Source organism: Fragaria vesca, linkage group LG7 (genome assembly GCF_000184155.1).
Source record: "Fragaria vesca subsp. vesca linkage group LG7, FraVesHawaii_1.0, whole genome shotgun sequence".
NCBI classification, from domain to species: domain Eukaryota; kingdom Viridiplantae; phylum Streptophyta; class Magnoliopsida; order Rosales; family Rosaceae; genus Fragaria; species Fragaria vesca.
Genome location: NC_020497.1, coordinates 1,503,107 through 1,526,747, shown reverse-complemented (window position 1 = coordinate 1,526,747; position 23,641 = coordinate 1,503,107). Strand labels below are relative to the sequence as shown.

Below are 23,641 nucleotides of genomic sequence, written 5' to 3'. Positions count from 1 at the left end.
ATTGAATTTAGTTTTGTCCACTCACTCTAACGGTTTCAAATGTTTTCCCTTGGGCTTTTCGTTTTAAAAATGCCCAACTTACAAGTTAGCTTAGTTGAGGTCGGGCGTACTTGAAGTCAAGGCATAGTTCGTATTATAGCTTCCGCTTATTTGTTTTTCTATTTCTTTTGTTCCTTTTAGAGTTGCTCTGAGCCAATGAATTGTTTAATTTGGGATTTGGATTTTCAGAAGTGTTTGCATGTATTATTAGGAAGGGTTATCCATTTCCAAGGGAGGTTATGCCGAATTTTCGGTAAACTTTCCTTGGAGGTGGTCCCCGCAGGATTTACTTCAGGTTTCAGGGTGAAATTCGGGGTGGGTCCTAACATCCTCTCTATTTCTTTATCTTGCTCGTAACGAGATCGCAATTTCTCTTCTGATATTATACAAATGGATTTGATGAACAAGAGAGGGAGATCACAATTTCTCTCATGATATTATACAAGTGGATCTGATGAACAAGAAGAGAGGGAGCAAAAATATATGCAAAACAAAGATTCATGTCCTTGAAATGATATGATCTGGAAAATCATAAGATGTTTCAAATATATTAACATTAGGCATCACTGGTTTACCTTACTTGAAAATTTAGTAGTAGTCATAGTACACAAGACTCCATATCAACTAGGTAATATCCAACAAATGTATAGGATACAAAGAAAAAAATGCATATAGTATGACTCAAGAAGATCAGTAATCAACTAAGATATTTAACAAAGAATTGAAATTTGTTTAGTACCTATTGTTTGAAGTTGACATATTCAGCCCTTGTGGTTTTATTTTAATCTGAATGGTCTTTAAATTCACAATTTTCCTTTCAAATAGTCATTATGTTAATTTTTTCCTTTAAACTACTGACGTGGCCATTAAAGATAATGTAATTTTTAACGGCCACGTCAGCAATCTAATGGAGAAATTGACGGAATGACAATTTGAAAGAAAAATCGTGACTTTAAGGACTATCTAAATTAAAATAAAACAATAAGGACTGAACATATATTGACTTCAAACTATAAGTACTATACAATATTTAACCCTTTAACAAAATAAAAAATTAAAGAGAATTTAGGATGTGAAGAAGGAGATAAGGTACATTAATTGATTTTTTTTTATTCCTTCATTAATTCTTCATAAGGGCAAAACTGGAAATAAATTTGTATAAAAATTAGAGGAGGTATAAGAAGCAATTGTGGAGGTATGAATAGAAGCACTCAAAAATAAAAGGTTAATTGGTATAAGTGTCAATTAAAAATTAAAATTGTTCAACCAAAAAAATAGTTAAAGATCAAATTCAGGAAAAATGAGTCATTTTAGCGTTATTTAGTGACTCACGTGAGTCACACATGCTCGATTTAATAGAGTAGTGACAGAAGTTTAGCATAGGTACGACGTTGAAATGAAAATATAAGTCCAAGTACCATTATAATAACATTGAAAGTTCATGTATCATTTTAACAATCCTTGAAGAGTTCAGACACTGTTTAAGTAAAAAAAACCCTTAATAAAACTCTCAAATACATGGGGAATAAGCCTAAATCCATTATTATAAAGATTTGAAATAATATCATAAATCTCTACAATAAACATGAACTCAACTATGCATTAACTAGCGAAGAGTGCTCTAATAGCTATTCTATTTGCTTTGATACAGGCATATATCGGTGACATATATGAAAGATAACTCGACTACCGCGAAGCAGAACTACCAATAGCACAGCTTTCTCACTTGTTGCCACCATAAAATAGATCCAACGACACTTAACTTCACCCTACCACTAGAAGGTTTAGGGTAGAGACCATTTGACAAAGTAAGGAACTCGCCGCTTTTGAATACATAGACATAGTCCGACTCGTCCTACATAACTAATGTAAGGACTTATTGCTCGCAAAAGACGCAAATAAGCTAAATAACATAAATAACAAACAACTTCGAAAACAAACAACCTTAAAATAGACCTAGGGTGAAGCTCTAGGGCTGACAACCACCAAGTTCAAGGCCATCGAACCACTGAGCTTGAGCAGAGAGAGCCCAAACGGTGAATATATAATATACATCTCAAAGAGGGCTTTGTCTATCATACCATATGGTACGACATACTTATTACAAATGTGTCTAATTGTATGGCACATGGGGGGCTTTTGAAGAGGTAAATGGTCATTATATGGTCATATAATTGCTTTTTCAATCAATGATACGACATACTTATTGCAAATGTGTCTAATTGTATGGCACATGGGGGGCTTTTGAAGGGGTAAATGATCGTTACATGGTCTTATAGTTGCTTTTTCAATCAATGATAGCCACACATTTTGTGAGGCATGCTATACACCATATGGTATATTAGAATTTTTCCTCAAAGAGTTGCATTTAGTCATTCAATGAAAAAAGTTGTGAAATAATCCATTTGAGACTTCAGCAGAACTAATCCAACCTCAATGCCACCTGATACATCTCTACTCTGAGTCAGTGCAATAGCTTTCATACCATCAATTCCAATGTCCTCTATCTTTTTGGGTCTCCCCAGCCCAAAATCTGTTTCATAAAGATCCATTTTTGGTGATCCAGAAACCATAACATGGAGCTCCAACTCAAACTTAACCTTACAATCCGAAATCCATTTCTTTGCCCCTCCAAAAATAGTCTTGTCTAATTTCTTAACCGTGTTTCCAATTGCTCTAGCTGCAATAACAATTCCATTGTCCCCCAACAACTCACTCCTTATCGCTGCCGCCCGGCCAAACCCTACGTAATTGCCGACATACGTTGAGGGTACCAGATGGTTCAAACAGGTTAAACCACTCACAACAAACCCAAAATAATTTTGATCCTGACCAGATGACTTGTAATTGAAGTACTTTTCTTGGCTTTTAATCAAAGAAATCCACACAAACGCACATGTTAGGACATAAGCAGATAAATGTACAGGTAGTGACTCATTTCCCTTGTTGCATTGATAAACAATCCACTTTTTTACCCTCTCCATGCTGGTCAAGTCCATCAAAAAAGTTTCCCGAACCATGCTCTTTGGATCTAACATGACACTTTTAGTATTACCTATAACTGCTCCTCGTGAAGAAATTCGCTTCCACCATTCCTTCAAGAAGATACCCTCCAACGCATACAGATCAACAATGGCCTTACGATCATAAGAGGGCAAGATAGACTTGGCAGGGAGTGAATGTCTAGAAAATGAGGCCCAAGTCTTGATGAAATTGTTAAACGTTCTCTAGTCACCAACAACATGATGATATGCAAGTCTGATGCAAATGCCACAATTTGGGAACAATGTAATTTGAATGCTCAACAATGGAATTTTGGCTGCACAGTTACGACTAGGTGCACCAATAGTTGATGCTAGTTGAGGTACAAGTGTGTTGAACTCTTCAACATCTCTTTGGTAATTCCCATAAAGATAACCGAAGTCTGTATTTGACTCGACGACGGTAAATGAGACCGAGTCACCTTAGGTGTCGACGAGCTCGGGTTTTCCGGGTTCAGGGCGGGCCAGTAGAGTTTCGGCAAAAGGGTAAAAGAGTTCGAGAGTGAGGGAGAGAGAGTGCTTGAGGTTTGGTACAATGATAGATGTGAAATAAGAAGTGGGATATGGGAATTCATAGAAGAAAAGAGGTTGGCTTGGAGAGAAGAAGAGCCATGGTATGTCGAGGAAGGTTAGAGGGAGATGATAAGAAGCTTGTGGAGTTGCAGAGTTTTGTAGGGGAGAGACTTGGCATTCCTCAATAAGTCACAATCGGATCACCACAAAGTCATCTCCAAAATATTTTTCACGTTTTTGAAAATTTGATATTTTGATGCAATTCTTTTCTTTCTTAATTAATCCAAAAATAGGTTCATTTATTCTCAAAAAGCAGTAGTAGATCTGTAATTATTGGTGGCAGGGTACCAACGGCAGCATACCACCCTTCTCCGATGACTACTCATATGTTACGTGGAAGCGGCTGATAGGCCCCACGGGTCCCACTCACACGGATGCAATAATGCCGAGACTCCCCCCATTTTAGCCACCAAGTGGAGAAACGGGTATGGGGTTTTACACAAAATGCCTCGACATTAGTGTGTGTGGTACCATTCCTTATAACCCAAGGATGACTTTCACGTTTCCGATGTGGGATTCTAAATGGCTCATATCTAAGCCACATTTTTCCAATAATCTCCACCTGGCGTGATTCGAGCCATCTCCAACTGTCTCACGATCCAAATTTCAATAGCTCAACCTCGATCACAACCATCTGCATTTTGTGATCTCAATCCAAACGGGAGCTCCACCAAATTACAACTCGATCGTATGAGACACCAAGTCCCAAGCGTCGCCTGGGCTCTGATACTACTTGTTAAGCGGAAGCGGCTGACGGGTCCCATGCACAAGGATGCAATAATGCCGATACCCCCCACTTTAGCCACCCGGTAGAGAAACGGGTATGAGGTTTTACACAAAAAGGCCTCGACATTAGTGTGTGTGGTACAATTCTTTAAAACCTAAGGATGACTCTTTCACGTTTCCGATGTGGGATTCCAAATAGCTCATATCTAAGCCACATTTTTCTAATAACATATACGTGATTGAGCAATGTGGTGACAAATAAGGTGACAAATAAAATCGGATCCTTTATCTTTTTCCCAAATCAAAGCATAATGAGATCAGAGTTTGCTAAGACCTTCCAAGAAAAGGGAGGACAAGGAAACCCCTAATAAATCAATACATTTGAAAAAGTATGAAATTGCTTTGCCATCAATTCATTTTGTCAGCCAAGTATAGCGTTAGAGTTTTGAGTAAAAAGCGTTAGAGTTTTGAGTAAAAGCCTTAGAGTTTTGAGTAAAAAGTGGAAAAATTTCTAATTGTTGTATGTTTTTATCGTAGTGAGGCTTCGTCGGTAACTTGTTTGCCTCAAAATCGTTTCAACCGAAATGAGGGCCGAAGGACTTGTGGTCCAACTGTTTTTCTAGATTACGCGGTTGAGCCAACTTGCGGTCATGACTTTTAACTAAGTATGTTCCTCACTCCTTGTTGAAAACCCTAGACTAGCTATTGGTCAAGTGAAGTTTTGATTAATGTTGCGCTCATTCTGACTTTTTTACAAATGACTGTGGGCTGAGGAATGAACCGTCTCTGGCGTGGGCTCTCTCGCCTTTAAACGACAGCCACCACCTCCCTGCGGCCAAACCAGTGTCGCACCATGTTTCGACATCCCTGCTTGGAAACCCAACCACACAGTTGCCGTCTTTGAGCTATGAATAGCCTCAATTCGCTACTCGATGTGGTCTATCATTGAACCACTAAAGCCCCACTTCTTAATCTAGCCAACATCATTGCCTCTGCCTGCCTAACTTTCCAACAAACCATCAATTCCAGATCGGCAAGACCCGATGCGATCTTACTCGCCCCAATGCCTCTTACACATCTTGGTTGGGATTCTGATGCATCTGCCTAAAAATATAACCCATTTTTGAGTCCACATCACCGCCATCTCTCCATTACTTGGACAGGGAAGCACAAGGCCGCTGTCACCTTTGTGAAACCTAGATTTCATGATGCTAGAGTACTCCGCAAAAATCAAAGCATTGGTGTTTCAGTTTATATCAATATGTACATTTGGAGATTCATGCATGTACAGGCGCAGATCTACAACAAGGGTGGGTAGGGCTCAAGCCCAACCAAGCTTTATGGGAGAAAAAAAAAAAACTAGTAATATTATGTAAATTTTTTTTCTGGTATATGCATTTTTGTGCTCAGCCAAACCCACCCGCCTCTAAGAAACTCCCCAACATGCTATGCATATATGTGTCTAGGCCTCTATTTTATGGTTCCTCACTTTCTCTCCCAATTTTCCTTTTAGTTTTCTAGTATTTTACCTCTTAAATCTCAAAAATTTATCACTTACAACTCTTTTAATCTTCTTCTTTCTCTATTGAAACTGAAATTGTAAGTATGAATTATTGAAGACTCATTGACGTCTACCTAAATTTTACAAAAAAAAAAAAATTTGTGGCATTCGGCAAAAGAAAACCCCTTGAATATGAAGCCCATCCCATGATCGGATCCTAGATCTGTCACTGTGTATGTATATATTAAGAAATTAGATACCCTTTACGTCTTAAAATCAAGTTGGGAAATTTCTCAATTCTATACCCTTTTAGGGAAGTAATTTGGGGCAGGCCACATCAACCCAAACAAAGCCATGAACCCTGGACTAGTCTATGACATGCATACACAAGAATATATCCAGTATCTATGTACCCTTGGATACAACGAAGTTCAGATGTCTGCTATTATTAGACGAAGTCGATGGGGTTGCATACAACTGCCTACCGACCTAAATTACCCTTCATTTATGGCCATCTTCAATGGAACAAACATTGCTACACCAAGAGCCAAGAGCTGTAGCAGGACTGTGACAAATGTCGGAGGGGATACAACTACTTACCATGCATATTTTGAAGTTCCTAGCGGAATGAGAATTGCAGTAGAGCCTACTACACTAACATTCATCAAAAAGCATCAGAAGCAACGTTTCGTCCTGAGCATAGAGGTAGACAATGATGCTCCGGGGGTGATCTATGGGTACCTGAGATGAGTTCATGATCAAGGTGAGCACATTGTTTCAAGTCCTGTAGCGGTCATTAATAACTAGCTGACAGCAAGACCACCAGTTTTGGACCATAAGCTCTTTATGAAGATTCAAGAAGTGAAAATGATTTAAACAACACTCCATTGGGTCAAATGTTCGACCTGTAACAGTTTAGAGTTGAGTTGAAAGAATAATTTGACTTTATAGGATCTTCCAATTGAAAACTGTGACTTCCTAAATAAGAAAGAATGGAGCACTTTCACGGTTTCACTCACCCGCGTTGTTTCCAGTTATTAAAAATCACAGAACTAATTAGAGAATGGGGGACATGGAATCACAGCAGTAAACAGAGATTGTTTGTGTCAAACATATATATTCTCAAAACTGCTATAGCCAACAATTATATTCCCAAAATACCATTTACCACAATAGAATAACTGAATCTATAGCATCTTCCAATCGCAAACTTGTTACTGTTTACTTAAAACTGAAAGGATGGAAGTGTTCCACTATTTTTGCAGTTGATGAAAATCACTGAACCAAGTTTGAGGGACCTCATTGAGCAGAAAAGTACTTTCGACTATTTTGATAAGGGTGTAACTGAAACAATTCTCCCTAAAAAGATACAAGAAATGACCCAGTACAGGAAAACCCAGAAATGACAATAGGATGAACTTTTGAATTGTGAATGTATGAATTGAAAGAGAAAGAGGCTGGCATACCTGGTTGTTTCAGATGGAAAGCTTCCTGTTCCCACTTGTGTTTTGCTCTATTTAATTGAATTGGGCCGGGCCTCTTCATTTGGGTCATCATATAAAATCAATTTGCTCTCTCTACACACTCACTATCAATCAGAAACTTAGTCTTGATCTCATCTCTCTCTCAATTTTTGGTTCTTCGAAAATGGCTGCCGCCTTCATCTCTCGCCGATTCAGCTCAAAACTTGTAAGACCCTCTAAGTCTTGCTCGTCATTCTCCTCCAACTTCTTCACCCAAAACCTCCAAAACCCTACGCCTAAACCCTTGACTCACTTTTCCAATTCCACTTTCTCACAAACCCCCTCAAACCCTTTCACCTCTTCCTCAAACCCCAACTCCTTTTTCCAAGACTACAAAACAACACCACCAAATCCAAAACCTTTCAATCGAAATTCCACTAAAGGCTTGGCCTTTGATCCATCTTTGTCTTCTTCGATTCACCAAAGGGTTTTTGATCCAAAACTCAGCAATTTCAATCTTGGTACTTTTACCCAATTGAACACTACTCCCAGATTCAAATGGCCTTCGGATAATAGACCCAGATTTCTTTCAACCTCGGGCTCATCAGAGCCTGAGAAACCCCAAAACCCAAGTGAGTACCCAAGTCAAAACCCTAATTTCAAGCACCAAGAAATCGAAGGACCCACTGTGGAGCGAGACCTCTCTGATTTGGGAAATGAAACCCGAACAGTTCTTGAAACGATGGCCAAGAACATGTACAATCTGAGCAGGACTGTAGCTCTTCTGGGTTTGGTTCAACTCGCTCTTGGAGCTTACATTTCATACATGACTCGGTCTTCACCAATACCCGAAGTCTCGATTCAGAGCTTCTTGGCATTCGGGTTTCCGTTTTCTTTGGCATTCATGTTGAGGCAGTCTCTGAAGCCAATCTACTTCTTTAAGAAAATGGAGGAGCAAGGTAGGCTGCAGATTTTGACTCATGCTCTTCAAGTTGCTAAGAATTTGAATGTTTTTTTCATTCGGGTTCGTGGGGTTTCTGTCTTGTGCATTGTGGGTTTGTCAGCTGGAGTTTTGTTCCAAGTTGCATACAAGTTGACTTGATTTTGGTATTAGGTTGTTTTCATTATTTGTGATGCCATTATTATGAACTTATATATCATATGGACATTCACATTGCATATTGTCTATGATTTTGGCTACTTGGCATTTCAATTTCAATGTTTCTTCACTTGGCCTACCATATTCGGGATTCTAATGCCTTTTGGAACTGAAAAAACTATGGTGTCTACTACACACTAGGAAAATCCCCTGTTTTTTTTTTTTTTTTTTTTGTCTAGAAGAGTACCCAAAATCAACTATCTCCCTTCAGTACCACCCAGCCAAGATAACAATAAGAAATTTATGAAAGCAAATTGTAATTAATGAACTAGCAGCGTTTGAACCATAACAGTTGAACAGCATTTTCGGTACTTCCCAAAACATTCCGTCCTGTAGCTCTATACCTCTATAAGCTTGTGAAGGTAGAATCTATAATCTCAAATGTTAGTATTGCTTTTTAGAGACTCAACATTGCCTACTACTTGAATAATTAGCTTCCAATTTGTACATAGATATTCCTGCACAATCAAGGAGACATCTTCTGAATCGATCATCTTGCACGACAACTCAATATATTCCACAGCAGTTTGCAATCAGAAGTCTCAATTAACAAAGATAGTTCTTCTTACTTCCAGTCTCCAGGCTTCTTTCACTCATTCAAGTGTCTACAATGAAAAGCTAAATCCATCAGTAACATTTGCAAACTAACATAACGGTATTAAGTCATTTTACCCTGTACTATGATTCTAAGTGATGGAAAAAAAAGTTCTGATCTTGTAGCAACAATGATTGCAGACAGCAATGAGTGATGGCAAAGAACTTATCCAAACTTGCGCAACTTACCTTCTGTTTTTCCTTTTGGCATTCCGAGTCCCGACTCCTCAGTCTCTTGAATCCTGACCCTTCATAACCACATTCAGGTAAGAGACAAACTCAATATTGATCTCCAAGAGGTTGCTGTAAAATACTGCTAGTTTGCGGAACTCATGACTGCTGCATTCATCAAAAACAAATTAATATCAAATTTTACAGCCACTTGAAAATGCATTTACCCTGGTGGTAGCTGTCTGAATTCATAACATAAAAAGAAGTCCAGCAAATGTACCTGATTAATATTGAAAACTTCAACTACAATAGCAATGAAGTGCACCAAGCTCTGAGATCATTCTGAAAGTGGAGAAGATATAGTATCTATCAGGTAAATAATAGTAAGGAACATTATTGTTTCTAATAACTTTCTTTCTGTTTTTTTTTTTTGTTTTTTTTTTAGTTAAGAAAAGTGGGATTACCTGCTGGAAGGGGATATAAGGGAAGTTTTTTTTTTTTTTTTTTTTTATATTAGGTAAAAGTAAAAGGGTGGGTTAACGTTTACCGTCGTGTACGGGAAGGTATAGGAAGGTTTTTAGTTTTTTTTTTTTTTTTTTTTTTTAGTAACTTCAAATTCCATCTGTTTTCTCCTGAATCACTTGTAATCAAGCAGCTTGAATTCTCTTGTCTCCCAACCATATGTAGGGGATGTGGGCTATGGAGCGCCAATACTGACCCTTACCTGGTTTGCACCTCACTTCTAGCAGTGGACAGTGACGGATACTAAGTTGTGTCAGTGTAAGAAGCCTGCCCTCATCTGGTATGGACAGTAGCTTGGGGCAACTCCAGATGTAGAGTGATTTAAGAGATGTGAGGAACTGAAACCCCTTGCTCGGTAGATGCTTAAGATTCGGAAAGTCTTCGATAATGAGCTTAATGAGAGATTTGGGGAGCATCATCTCTTTCTTGGGTGGAAAGAAAACCAATTCTGGGTCTTCGCCACTGATCCATAACTCTCTAAGAAATGTTAGTCTGTGCAAACCGCATTCAAAGAGCGGTTTACAACTCTTGAGATTCAGAATTTTAAGGGATTGAAGGTTAGGAGGAAACCCTTCTTCTAGAAAGGAAGTGAAACCCTCAAAATAGGGGATCCTTAATGTCTCAAGAGAGTTGAGGTTATGCATGCCTTTGGGTAAAGCCTCCAATTTCTCACAACTGGTGATCTCAATCTCTCTCAACCTGGAAGGACTTCTTGGGAAGCCTCCTGTTTGGAAGGAAACAAGACTCCTACAACCGTAAATACTCAACTTCTGAAGATTGGGGAGGTGGTAAAGACCTTCTGGTAAGGATTGAAGATTTGAGCAATACCAGATGTGGATGTACTCGAGAGAAATGTTATTGTGTAATGCATCAGCTATTGACTCCAGTTGTCTGCAAGTATGTATCTGAAGGTGTTTAAGCGCCCTGGGTAGCTTCACTCTGGATGATAGAGATACCAAGGATGGACAGTTCCCTATGCTCAAATACCCAAGACAGGACTCCTCATCCTGAATCAAACAAAGAGATGTAGATGAAGAACCCCCTATCGCCTCCTCATCCTCCACCAATGATTTCAAATTTTGGCATCTATTTAGCTCTATTCTCCTTAGACTTGGTGGTATCTGGTATCGTGCAAAATAAGTAAGAGAATTGCAACCTCGAATCTTTATATCCTTGAGAGAAGGTGGCAAACTAGCCAACGTAAAAGATTCTAGGCTTGGCCACTTATCAATGTGAAGCTCTTGTAGCAAGCTGAAGTGATGCAGTTGAAAAAGATGCGAATTACCTTCAATAATCAAATGACGAAGCGACATAAAGTTTTTCAGATTTCCATTTTCATTCTGCAACGAACATGTCAGTTCCTCACAGCCAGTTATCTCCATATCGATTAACTGAAAATCAACCACACTTCTGTATACAACCCCTTTGCAATAGCGGATGCATAAAACAGAAAGTTCTTTATAGTTGGCAATTGAAACCACCAGTTGGTCACATTCACGAACCACAAGCTCTTCTAATGAACCAAGGTTCTCTGGCACCGTACCCTCCAGTTTGGGACAAGCATAGATGGAAAGCTTTTTCAGACAAGGAAAATCTATAGTTCCCTGATGTTGTTCACATGGAATCCACTCCTTCCATCCTTGCATATTCTGAAACGAAAGGGTCTCTAATAATGGAAACGGCAAGCTACCCTTTCCATAGAACTCAGAACCCACGGTTTCAACTGCAGGCATTCCTTTTATGAAAAGCTCTTTGAGAGCAGGTAACTGTCCAAGTGGTGGCAAGAATCTGCATTTAGTACAATTTTCCAAGTTTACAAGTACCATGCTAGTGTATGAAGGACTTCCCACCCAAGCAGAAAGTTGTTCACCAGTGTATCGCCAGATGGTGAGTTCTTTTAACTCACTATGAGGTTGTAACATATCAAGAACATCTGCTTCCCTTTCTCCTGTGCCGTTCAACTCATGCCACTGTAGTAGCAAAACATCAAGACCTTTTTTGCTGGTTAAGTCGGCCCTCCTTGCATCTTCAACATCAGTCACATTCTCCAGTTTTGAGAGGTGTAATGTCCCTCGGAGATGCATTAGAGGACCTATCTCTCCTATCCCTGATTCACTACCCTTACCCACAACAAAATCAGCAAGTGTTTGCAGATTAGTTAACTGACCTAGTTGCATAGGCATTCCTTTCAGCGAATGTGCACTTGAATTGTTGAGATGACGCAAATTAATGAGATTCCTCATATTTGTGGGTAGTGCCTCCAAACGAGAACAACTTTCTAGTACCAGTACCTGTAAGTTATATAGTGTGCTTATTGATTCTGGTAAGCTCATTATTGGCGTGTGAGAAACATCAAGGTACCGTAGATACTTCAATTTACCTATGGAATCCGGTAGCTCAGTTATCTGGTAGCTGTTGAAAGACAGGACCCTCAAGTACTGCAATTTTGGTACTAAATCTAGAGTAACCTTACAGGTCAAGTAATTCTGTGTATTTTCTGAGAGTGTAAATGGAAGGAACGTCCGCAAACGTTTGGCTTCAGAAAAGGCTTCAAACTTTTTAATTCCATCAAACTCACCAGAAATGTAAGAAGAATGTCGAGCTTTTGGAGAACATCTAAGATGTTGCATGTTATCATCCACATAGTCCTTCGGTCTGAAACAAACTTCTCCTGCAGCCCACCTTGCCAATTCGCTAATGAGGTCATGCATAACATACTGTGAACTGTCCTTGTTTGATTTTTGAAACAATGACCTAGATAAAAGCTCCTGAAAATACTCGCTGCCCAATTCTTCCATTTGTCTTGTTTGTTCCGGATGTTGTATCAAACCCTCTGCCATCCATAGAAGGATCAACTGCTTCTCACTGAATTCATAGTCATTTGGAAGTATTGAGCAAAAAGCAAAGCATCTCTTTAGGTTCGAAGGGAGAGAATGATAGCTCAGTTTCAATACTGGGAGAATACCACTCTTATCTGACACACTCCATAATTTGTTGTCCAATATTTCTTCCCATTCACCAATTCCTTTGCAGCGTAGAAGCCCACCAAGGGTCCTTGCAGCCAATGGCAATCCATTGCATTTAGCAATAATCTTGACGCGAAGGGGCTCGAAATTCTGTGGCCTGCTGTTGTTAATGTTCATGAATGAGTGTTGTTCAAATACCTGCCAACAATCATCACTTGATATACAATTCACATTATGAACTTGTATGGCTCCCATCATTCTTGCAACTGATTCATGGCGCGTCGTCACTAATATCTTACTTCCTAGTGCTCCAACACGAAAGGGGGATTGCAATTTGGTCCACATATCGTAGTCACAAGTATCCCAAACATCATCCAACACAATGAGAAACCTTTTACCCGTCAACTCCTTACTGAGATTATCCTGGACTTTACTGAACTCCTTCAACTTACAATGCTCCGATGCGACTGATTCCAGAATTGCCTTTGTCACTCTCACAATATTGAAGTCATCAGACACATACACCCATACCTTAATGTCAAACTGTTGCAGGGCATCGTCGTCGTCGTTGAATACATGTCCTGCAAGTGTTGTCTTTCCAACTCCTGCCATGCCAAGAATGGCCACAACATGAAAATTGATGGCACAAGGCTCGACCCCGGACAAAAATCCAACAATCTGGCTTTTATCCCAGTCCCTTCCGATCACAGGTCCATCTGGTCTACACGAACTCGGTGGAATTTTCCATACCCTGTTATTATAACTACTAGACATGCCAATATCATTCAAACGAAGCGCTTCTTTGCGTTCAGATATGTCTCAGAGTCGATCAGTGATCTCCTTGATTTTAGAGTTCATCTGAAAGTTGAATTTAGCTTGGGGGATCAGGCTCCGTACCTTACTTATTGTAGCAGCTCCATGCAGCTCCTTGACTCTGCGTCGGAATACTTCAATGGAGAACTTGTCTAGGATGTCTTCAACATCATAAGCCAGGTCTTTGAGATCATCCAGCCACAGTTTGACAGCCTCGCTCGTAAGTTGCTTCTCCTCCGCATCATACAGCACAGCTCCGATGGCCGACAGCGTTGAACTCCATTTCTTGAGCTTCTTGTCCACACTCACACCATGTAGGCTTGCAAAGTTGATGATTGCTCGAGGGGTCAACCTGTCGAGCAGCACTTGAAGGAATGCCCCAAGAAAGACCTCTCCCAGCACCATATCTATGGACTATATATAGTTTGTGAAACGGAACAGCACAAGTAAAACTATATATCAAAGGTACGTAACAGTAATGAAGACAGGAATCGATCCAAAGGGCTTTCCTTTCTTGGATCTTCAGCTAAATGTTCATGTTCCCAGTTCTTTCTCTCTCTCTCATCCGAGACCCAGTAAATGTCAAGTCAACTCTCAGAAAAGTCATGCAATAATTTCACCACATGAGGCTATGAAGCTGCGACACAGTACTAAAAAAATAGTTAATACAAACCTAAACCACACGCACATCATCTCGATCATCAGATTTTGGTGTCGATATTGGTTCGGCTGTCACATACTTACAGCCACTCGTCACTAGATTTGGGTAGTTTTTGGTTCTCCTTTTGTAGTGACCAGAAAAGAGAAACACCAAAATGATTTTACTCAAATGTTTCATCAAAAAATGTTTTATAAGCTCACAAGTAACAGCAGACCTGGAAAATAAGTGTACTGCTAGACTATCACCTGACATCTCTAAATCTGTAAATCAAATAGTCTGCTGAAGCACATAGAGGCAACCTTATCTTTACTTTTTCCCCTTTTTATTCTTTTTTTTTTTCAACGAGTACAAAAATTACAAAACAAATTAAAAGATATTATTGTCCATATCCATCGAAAAGAAATCATCTACTGTCCGCCCGCTCTATACAAATTTGTCCTAAAACAGTATCTCCGGAAGAAACATCCAAGGACTTGACCGCTCCGCCCAAAATAATTTCCCTCATTTCTCCCATGCCAGGCAGAAGAATTAAACCTGCTTTACTCCCCATATCAAAAAATAAACCGGAAAAAAATTGCAATTAGTGAAACCTTTCCCTTCACCACTCTGGACCTTCCTTGTACCAATGTTCTCGACCATATACAAAAATCATGTACTCCATTTTGCTGGATTCCAACTAACATTAAGCATTCATCGCGCAACTTCAAGTCTGACATTCTTAAGATCTTTGAATTAGTTGCCTGCTGGCTTAGCTTCTGTTCGAACATAGGTGAGACTACGACCTGTGGGTGAGGGAACAGCCATGCCAGAGACTGGAGTGCCACTTTCACCAGGAGTGGTTTGAGAATCCCGCTTCCACTGCATACTCCTGGCACCTGGTTTGATTAAGGCACGAGGCCTATATCCACCAGTCATGCCTCTTGGGAATGGTGCCCTAGAAAACCTGGCAGTGGAAAATGGAGAACCACGGGTTCCGCGGGGCCATGTCACGGCAGGAGCTGCTGCTTCTTGGTGAGCTGCACTCCTCTTAACAACCTACAATAATGAATACATATATAAAGGTTGACTTGCCAAATAACTATCAAGACAGAAATAGATAATAAAGTACGGATTCCACAATATGGTCCAATATTTGATGGATGGGGTGGGGTGTCAAAATGCAACGAATATCCATGCTGCTAAGGTTTGATTTCAGGATGCATATGTTAAGACTTCTGCCAAGCCATCACTCTCTAACTAACTATGAAAAGATGCAATTACAATGTGACTACCTTAAGGATCCGTGACATAAAGGAAGTGCCATCCAAAGATAACGCGTTGTCTGCTGCCTCCTTTCGCATGAACTCAACATAAGCCGATCTGCTCAACAAACGTTATTCAGAAATAAGAAGTAATATGTAATCACCTAATAAAATCAAAGGTTAAACCTTGTAGCTGGGAAGTCAAGTACAATTAAACCTTGTAGCTGGGAAGTCAAGTACAATTATCAGACCAACATCTTACCCTCTAGGTTGTCCAGTTGCTGCATCAGTAAGTATCACCACCTTTAGCACTTCACCAAACTTGTTAAAATGTCTAGAAAGACTATCTATCGTGGCAGCAAAGTGGACCTGTATATACAAAAACACACATTTAACACTCAAAATTGGAGAAACCAACACAAACTCCAAAAACTAGAAGAACAAGGAGGTGAGCTCTTACATTACTAACAAAGATAGTTCGGGAATCTGCATCCTCCAAAGGACGACCAGCAGCATATAGACCTGCACGATCTGTTGGGAAAAAAAAAAATAACATCAGCAAAATCAATCCATGCTGCTGATATCAAGATGGTAAGCAATTGTCTGACGGCTTGTAAATAATAGGAGCCCTAATAAGGAAAGATGGAGTAAAAGAGGATGCTAGCATCATCTCATTGAATGATTTGAAGAGATACAAAAGGACAGTTGACTATAATTACTAGATTGAAATACCCACCAGTAGAAGATGAAAGCGCCTTCTGAGAATCTGCTGCAGGATTTGCCTGTCCATCAATCCCACATATTCAACACCAGTCAGTAATCAAGTACAAAAAATATTAAGCAACAGAAGCTGTGTAGATGTAGGTCCAGGCATCTTACATTTCCATTAATAACTGGCACAGGGTTGCTGTTCTCCTTCATTAAACGCAAATCAGAATTTGGAGCGCCGGCATCAATATCCTGTACAGATTTCCAATCGTCCAGCTCAGCTACCTCTCTTGGCTCCTGATAATGGGGTGGTTTCCAAGCATTGACATTCACGGATATGTTCACGATTTTATGAGAATTATTTGCAGGAGCAGTAGGTTGACCCTGATCTTTGTTAGTTGATATCCGCCTTAGATCATCACCGTTCTTAGCTACACTGTACTGCACCATCAGTGAACTGTCACCTTTGTTTCCAACAGATGTCCTAGTTTGAGAAACATCAGCGACTCTATGACCCTTAACATTGACATCATCAAAGCCTTCATTGTCTGAAACAGAATCAGAAGGCAAGCCAGTTTCACTGTCTAACATAGAGTTCCCAGCATACTGCCCAATGTATTGACTTCTTTGCAGATATGTTGATCGGGTGCGTTCATGAATTTCTTCATAATCAACATCCTCGGTAGCAGCTTCTCTAAACGATGCAAGTGGCCCACTGGTCTCAGAGACATCCATACCACGACCAAGTCGGTCAAACACACTTCCTGAAGATTTAACTCTTGTTACATCTTCAGCAGCCTCTGCAACAGCTCTCATTACTGTTGCCATGGAATTTGGCACTCTCGCAACAGACTGAAGTCGCCGAGGAGGATCAACCAATGATGAGTCACCAGTGGATGTAGAAACCACAGAACGGAGACGCTTTAAGGTGGGCTCTGTTGTTGAATTGGATTGCCTGGAAGTCGTCAGAGCATCACGAACAGCAAATTGGAGTAGCCGACGAGGGGCATCGATATTCACTTGAGAAGCTACCTCCCTCTGTCAAAAATTGAAAATTGAATAAAGTTGGATAATAATTGAAGTGCATTAATTCAAAGTTTAAACAAGGTGAAACCTTAATTATGGCTAAATCTCTCTAATAGAGCAGGTAGGGAGAGGAAGCATAGACTCAAACCAAATGAAAATTAACTACCTTTTGGGTCTCCGTGATACACCAAAAGGTTGTGTTTTATATCAAGTCAATTTAGTCCACAAAATTCTTATGGTGATAAATTGTGCAAGTAATGTTCCCTGCGTTTTAACCCCTTAGCTAATCTGTCACCTATGCTTTTACCACTAGCCGAATTCATTCACATGTTTTACATCTCTATCCAATTCCTCAGATGCACGATTCAACACCACATTTACAAAAATGACCACAATGGTAAACGTGATACACAAGAGGACCAATTGGCAGAATTGAAAACAGAGGGACCAACCTAATAATGCCCTCTTGAACAAAAAGTATGCAAATCAATGCAGAGTATCAACTTGTTAACATATAAAACCTCGTACCCAATAAAGGTCAGTGACAATTGAAGATAATGCAGGATTTAACATGTGAGAAGGGTGAAAATACACTGTATGAGCTTTCGTTGAAAACATGATGAATGGAGCGCTGATTAGAGCATACTTCTAATATCCTAAACTCACAGATGTGATTCATATCAAAATGAATACTCCTAATTAAAATATATAGAAAAAATTTAAAATATATATATATAGACACACACTGACACTCGCATACACAGTTCAATTACAAAATCTGTATAAGCTAATCATGACTAAATTTAATAACCAAGTTATTCACTGTACACCACAGACCATACTGAATAACTCATAAAGATAACATGAATTATATATCACCTAAGCGAAAACAGATGCAAGCTCCACACATCAGATTAATAAAGTTTACTCACAATTACCCCATGCATAAAAGAGAAATTTACAGATTCAAACCTTTGAATGCTGCCGCTCATCAGGCCGAACTCTTTTCCTCTGAGCTGCAGGCTGCAGCGAAGGAGATTTAGCACGACTAACCTTGCTATGAACTTTTGTCTCAACTTGAACATTTCCAAGCTCAGAGCTTAGAAAAGGAGGGGGTTCCGCTGCATCCCTGGCTAGTCCTCTCCATTCTCTGTTGTGCCGGCTTCTAGATGACTTGTTAGACTTAACTTTGTCTGGCGCAGAACTCAAACGATGAGAATCATTTATTCCAGTTTCATCCCCTGATGCGGATTTCCTTTTATTTGCATCTTCCATATAAGAATCCTGAGGTTGTATATGCAAATCGGTATTTGAAGCCAGATGATCCCATAACCTGTTGGTAGAAATTTCACAAAAGTCAAGAGTAGTCTAGAGCATGTTAACAGAGAGAGGTTTGTAAACCTCCATTCCATGGACATAACTTTGCTCAATAAAGAAGACAAGGAATTACCAAGAAACAAAAGAATCACTGTCATCCCCTAAAAAGACATTCAGCTCATTCTTCGCTTCTTCTTTACATCTGCCATTCTTCAAAAGGACTATGACATACTCCTGCAATGAAAGATGGGAAATTAAACTAGAAAGAACAAAAGAAGACTAAGAGTGCAGTAACATGAGTAAGGAAATGTATCGAAAGAACAAAAGGAACAGGAAGCAATGGGTTTATACAAAATGCAGCTTCAGAGTAAGAGGGTTTACACTTTATACATTAAGAGTTGAATTGCACCACATAAATAGCTTGCAATATTTTTACACAATAATTAAGGCAGCAAAAGATACCGCATGAATAAGATTACAGAACTACTCAACATGAGAACAAATGTGTGTCCAGGGCGCAGTTCCAACCTTCATGTTCATGTTTAAGTATCTTGCAGTAGTTATGGTATGTGCAAATAGTCAGGAGGTACATATAAAAGCGAAACCCCTCTACAACTCTCACACACCCACTATCATGCCCTAATTAACCGCCTATAGTCCACCAGAGACATCAGCAACACATAAGAATGCTCTTGAAGGTCCAAGCAATATAAACATAGTCACCATTCTCGTACTATGGAGATGACATTTTAAAAATAAAGGGCATAAATTATGTGAAGAATCCCAAAGAGCATATCATAACTGAAGTAAGCAAGTAACTAAACGCAGCTAGTAAAAATCGAAAACATATCTACAATCTGTATTGCCTGGGTTAAATGGGATGAAAATCGAAACAAGAAGATGAAATCGAAGAGAGTACCACAAGAGTGTCGTCGGTGTAATCGCCCATGAACTCCTTAAGCTTCTCGCCGACGCTGTCGCGGAGCTTAAGAAGAGAATCGCCGGTGAGATTAACCTTGAAGGTCCGATCATCGGCTCGATCGACGCTGCCCATTGCGGAAGCAAAAACCCTAGAAGAAGAAGAAGAAGCCGGCGAGTAATAGGGTCCAACGGAGAAGGGCGGTTGTTGGGATTTGCATAGGAAACCCCGGGAGCGAATTAGGTTGGAATCCTGAAATGGAAGAAAACGAGGGTTTTGTATTTGAGAGAAAGAGAGGAGGGTCTGCAGCAACAAGTACCTCCTCCAAATGCTTTGTTGCCGTTTGGGGATAAACTTCCTTGCTTCTGGCTGGGCCTTTATTTCTTGAGTTCTGTTTATACACCTTATTTTACTTATGGACTCATACAAACCAAATTACCCCCTTTTGTCCATAAAGCCCACACCAACTCAAGCTCTTTTTTTCTTGTTTTTACTTTCTTTTTTTTAATTAAGAGAGGGTCTATTCGGACCCAGGTCCACGAGAGTATTTCAATAAAGCCAGATCCGTAGCAATCGCACGAACCTAGAGCTGTTAGCCACAAGCTGGTAGGAGTTAGGACTCGAAGGGTTTCTCATACCTTACCTCTACCAAATTTTTCCACACAATGGTTTGCAAGTGTTGTTCTTATAATCTAAGATCTTGTTCGACCCTAAAAGTGACTAATTGCTTTGCTTAGAATAAGTCTCGGATTTTCTTGCCGAATATCTTATAAGTACGGTTAGCCCTAATCATTTACAGATTGTTAGCTCTGCGTGTTAATGAAATGAATTTCTATTTAAAAAAAGAAAATGCATTTCGTTGTTGAACATGAACAATAATGTAGTGTCGAGGTTCATTCGAGTCTGGTTCGCCTGGTTCTTGCGGTATATGGTCCCGGACTCCCATTTGTGCCTGGTACTTGGTACCCTTGTGTCAGATCGGTTTTTACCAAACTGGGTAAAACCATCCAGAACTCCCATGCCTTTCAGGTTTTATCATTTACACCCACCTAATAATAATAATAATAAAACTAAAAAGCTGACACAAAACCACGCACGTAACTTGTCTTCCGGCCAGGATCCGCTACAACAAATTCCAGTAGACTCGAATGGATTCTCGTGCCTGATTGGTGAGGCGTCAATTTAGCCAACAATAATTAGAAACGTGGCGTGGCTGATGAGGTCGGTTACACACCCGATAATACTTACCCAGTCTCCTCCTCCGTATAAATTCACAGCTGCAACTTCTGGCTCCGACTTCTCTATCTCTCTGACACCTTTTCCATTTCCTGTTCGCTTCGCTTTAGGGTTCGTATCTCCTCTCTCTCTTTCTCTCTTTTCTGGGTGTTTGGTTTTCGTAATTATATATTTATTTCGTTTGTTCATTTTATAGGGAGCGAATTTCAGAGCTTGGTCTTCTCTGCGAGCAGGTGAGTCATGTATAGATTGGTATTCTGTTGCTGTTCTTCTTCTGGGTTTTGCGTCTTTTCATCTATAACTTGTTTGGTTCAAGATGATGATAATAACTAACAAAGTATAAAAGTTTATGCAGTTTAGTGATACATTAGTTTTTTTTTTTTTTTTTTTTTTTGATAAAGATTTAGAGAGTGATTTGTGAAGCTTATAACTTTGATGAGTTTTTCAGCTATTTGGTTTGTTTCATTAGCCATGATGATGATTAGCAAGAGTTGATGATACTACTGTTGTTCTTATGTACGTATTTATGTGCTAGTTTGTTGATGAGAATGAATCTATACTGATTAGTTTAGTATAACCAACCTGAATTGGAATTGTTCGTTGCCCTTGTTAAACTATTGATAATTTGATATATGTCATTTCTAGCCTTGCATCGAGAAGGGATGCAACCCTGATTCTGAAAATTCAGTGGTTATGTCTTCAGGTTTTATCCTTGTGTTTTCTTCTGATGTTGAATTCTCCTTTATCTTGTAGTATTATGAATATTCCATGGCAAGAGGGAAAATTTCTGTTAATCCCTGTATACTTGCATCAGATTTTGAGCTAGATCTTGAGGTATAGATGTGTAGGCAATCACAAAAGTTGATCTCTTATATTATATTTAAGGGAATCTCTCCCATGCAATATGGGAAGACTGCAAGTATTATACCTTTGCTCTGCTACGAGGTTATCCCTAATGTAATGGTAAAGAAACTCTGTTAGTGTAATGTCAGTTATTGTATTGAGATGTTGTCTTATTTGGTTTATTGGTTTGTTGAATCACCTATAAGGCGATTGTACATGAGTTCTCAGGGAAACAATTTCTTTTTGAATAAGCCCAGAAAATTTATATAAAAGTGGAAAGGTGTTTTGTGATTGTTGGTCTTCGTGGTTTAATATTATCTGAAACCGGGAAACCAAACCTAAATATATAAGGCCAGGGTTTGGTGACATTATGTCCTTAGTTCTCATATTTAGACAAGGAGAAAAAACAATTGGGAGAAATGAGACATGAAAAAAAACTCAGAACCTTTTTGCTTTTCCTGATTCTCTTTCATGTGTTTTTCCTCCCTTTCGCCTTCCTCAATCATCGTCCTCCATCATTTCTCCTACCTTATCCCTCTTTGCTCACAGAATCCTATATTTCCATCTCCTTTGCTAAAAGTAAAACTTTAATCTAAACTTTAATCATACCAGAGTGGCACAAGGTTAGTGAGCCAAGTTAATCCCTATGCTGAAATGAGTATAGCTGAGCTGAATTAAGTCCGCATTTACGATCATGTCTGCATGGCAGATGATTGAAGTATAGGTTAAAGTCATCTTCCTTAAATTTGGTACTTTGAGTTGATGATTGTATTCTATATTTCTTTTATTCACTTATATTTTCTTCTGATGTTTGATTCTCCTTTATTAGGTAGGTATTGTAAATTATATGGCAGAAGGAGAATTTTCTATTAACTTGGTGTATACTCCAATCTCTTAACTGGTGTATGCTGAAATCAAGTTATCTTCTTCAATGTTGAGCTAAATGTATGTGCTTGAATCTTTATCATTGTTTTACTGATTGTATTTATAATATAGAAGAACACAGCTGGTGAATATATATTTCATTTGTATACTGACCATCAACTCTAGCTGGAAGCTTTACTGTTTACTGATGCTTGTTTCATTCAAATAACCATGAACAGGCTTAAGCTGCTTTATAGATCTTAAGATGCGCAGCCTAGGCATTCAATAGAGCTAGTATTTACTATTATATATGATATTACTGTCCGCAAATGGCAGTGCTTGTTTTTCTTTTCTATTCTAGGGAATCCTCCCTATTTAATCTTTCTTAATGGGGCTGCCTGTTTACTCTAAGCTAAACCTCCACCTTTACAAATTATATCGTCTTCAATATGAAGGATATTGGCTACAACATTGTACCATTCAGTTATTAGCTACCTGACCGGAAGACATTATACTTCTGTTTGATGAGTTATTGGTGCTGGATATGACAGCCCCTATACTTATTATATGCCTGTATAGGAGTAGGACCATTTTATTCCGTGTCAGTGTTCTTCTCGTATCCTTCAAAACGTGTCATGTATTATGGTGAGGTACATGTCAATTTATGGATACTTGAAATTCATAGGTAGTCACTGGATGGTATTTCATATTTTCTGAGTTTTTATTAAAAGGAATTTCCTTAAAAGATGGAATTGTTTGATCATTGTAATGGCTGTTTTAGTGTTGTTTTGAACAGCTCAAGTGTTGTGGCTGTATTTCCTATGATCTGATTTGCCAGCATATTTTCTTTCTTTCTCTCAGTCTTTTTATGTGTGTTGTGAGAGTGTATGCTTGAAATACCGAGTCCCTTTACTGTTGATCACGGCCTTTATTACCAATGAAGAAAGCAAAGGGCGAACAAGAAATTTGTCATCTATCTTCGGAACATAGCAATAAGAAAAGGCAGAAAAGCCATTTTTCTCTTCATGAACGTATTGTTCAGTGTGGTTCACCATCTGCATAGATCTTTAAATGGAAAGAGAACCATCCAGGTCTTTGTCATTGTTGACTGTGATTTCATATTCTACGAAACCAAGAAAACCAACTCCTTCACTAGTCTATCAGTTTTAGAGTTCTTCATTTTGGTTATTCAGATGGGAGAAACTGTAATGAAGAAATGCGGAAAACAAAAAACCAGAAACCATAATGATTTTTTTTT

At 39.1% G+C, this 23,641-nt stretch overlaps 5 protein-coding genes across 6 annotated transcripts in view; 2 read left to right on the top strand and 3 right to left on the bottom strand.

The window, feature by feature from the left end:
* Positions 1-2,411: 2,411 nt before the first annotated feature.
* On the bottom strand, positions 2,412-4,054 carry LOC101311521 (anthocyanin 5-aromatic acyltransferase-like). Its single transcript, XM_004308168.1, is given in 3 exon segments — positions 2,412-3,502; positions 3,542-3,763; positions 4,024-4,054. Coding segments are annotated over 3 exon segments (1,344 nt in total).
* A 3,415-nt stretch (positions 4,055-7,469) lies between these two features.
* On the top strand, positions 7,470-8,583 carry LOC101293516. The gene has a single exon (XM_004306478.1). It carries the CDS (start codon positions 7,528-7,530, stop codon positions 8,443-8,445), a length of 918 nt encoding a protein of 305 aa, XP_004306526.1. The 5' UTR covers positions 7,470-7,527; the 3' UTR covers positions 8,446-8,583.
* Positions 8,584-9,914: 1,331 nt separating this feature from the next.
* Positions 9,915-13,529, bottom strand: LOC101311228 (putative disease resistance protein At3g14460-like). The gene has a single exon (XM_004308167.1). The coding sequence runs from the start codon at positions 13,527-13,529 to the stop codon at positions 9,915-9,917; it is 3,615 nt and encodes a 1,204-aa protein (XP_004308215.1).
* Positions 13,530-14,564: 1,035 nt separating this feature from the next.
* Positions 14,565-19,765, bottom strand: LOC101293227. The gene is made up of 9 exons (XM_004306477.1): positions 19,441-19,765; positions 18,655-18,755; positions 18,177-18,537; positions 16,350-17,216; positions 16,207-16,252; positions 15,931-16,001; positions 15,733-15,839; positions 15,501-15,588; positions 14,565-15,264 (listed from the first exon to the last, which is right to left on the bottom strand). Exons 1-9 carry the CDS (start codon positions 19,573-19,575, stop codon positions 14,962-14,964), a joined length of 2,079 nt encoding a protein of 692 aa, XP_004306525.1. The 5' UTR covers positions 19,576-19,765; the 3' UTR covers positions 14,565-14,961.
* Positions 19,766-20,740: 975 nt separating this feature from the next.
* Positions 20,741-23,641, top strand: part of LOC101292738 (zinc finger A20 and AN1 domain-containing stress-associated protein 8-like) — a 3,971-nt gene continuing 1,070 nt past the window's right edge. The window contains exons 1-2 of one of the 2 annotated variants that reach the window (XM_004306475.1): positions 20,741-20,787; positions 20,873-20,909. The gene's annotated coding sequence lies outside the window, so the exon portion shown is untranslated. Of the gene's footprint in view, positions 20,788-20,872; positions 20,914-23,641 lie in introns of those variants that run through there. The other variant, XM_004306476.1, reaches the window with a different exon arrangement.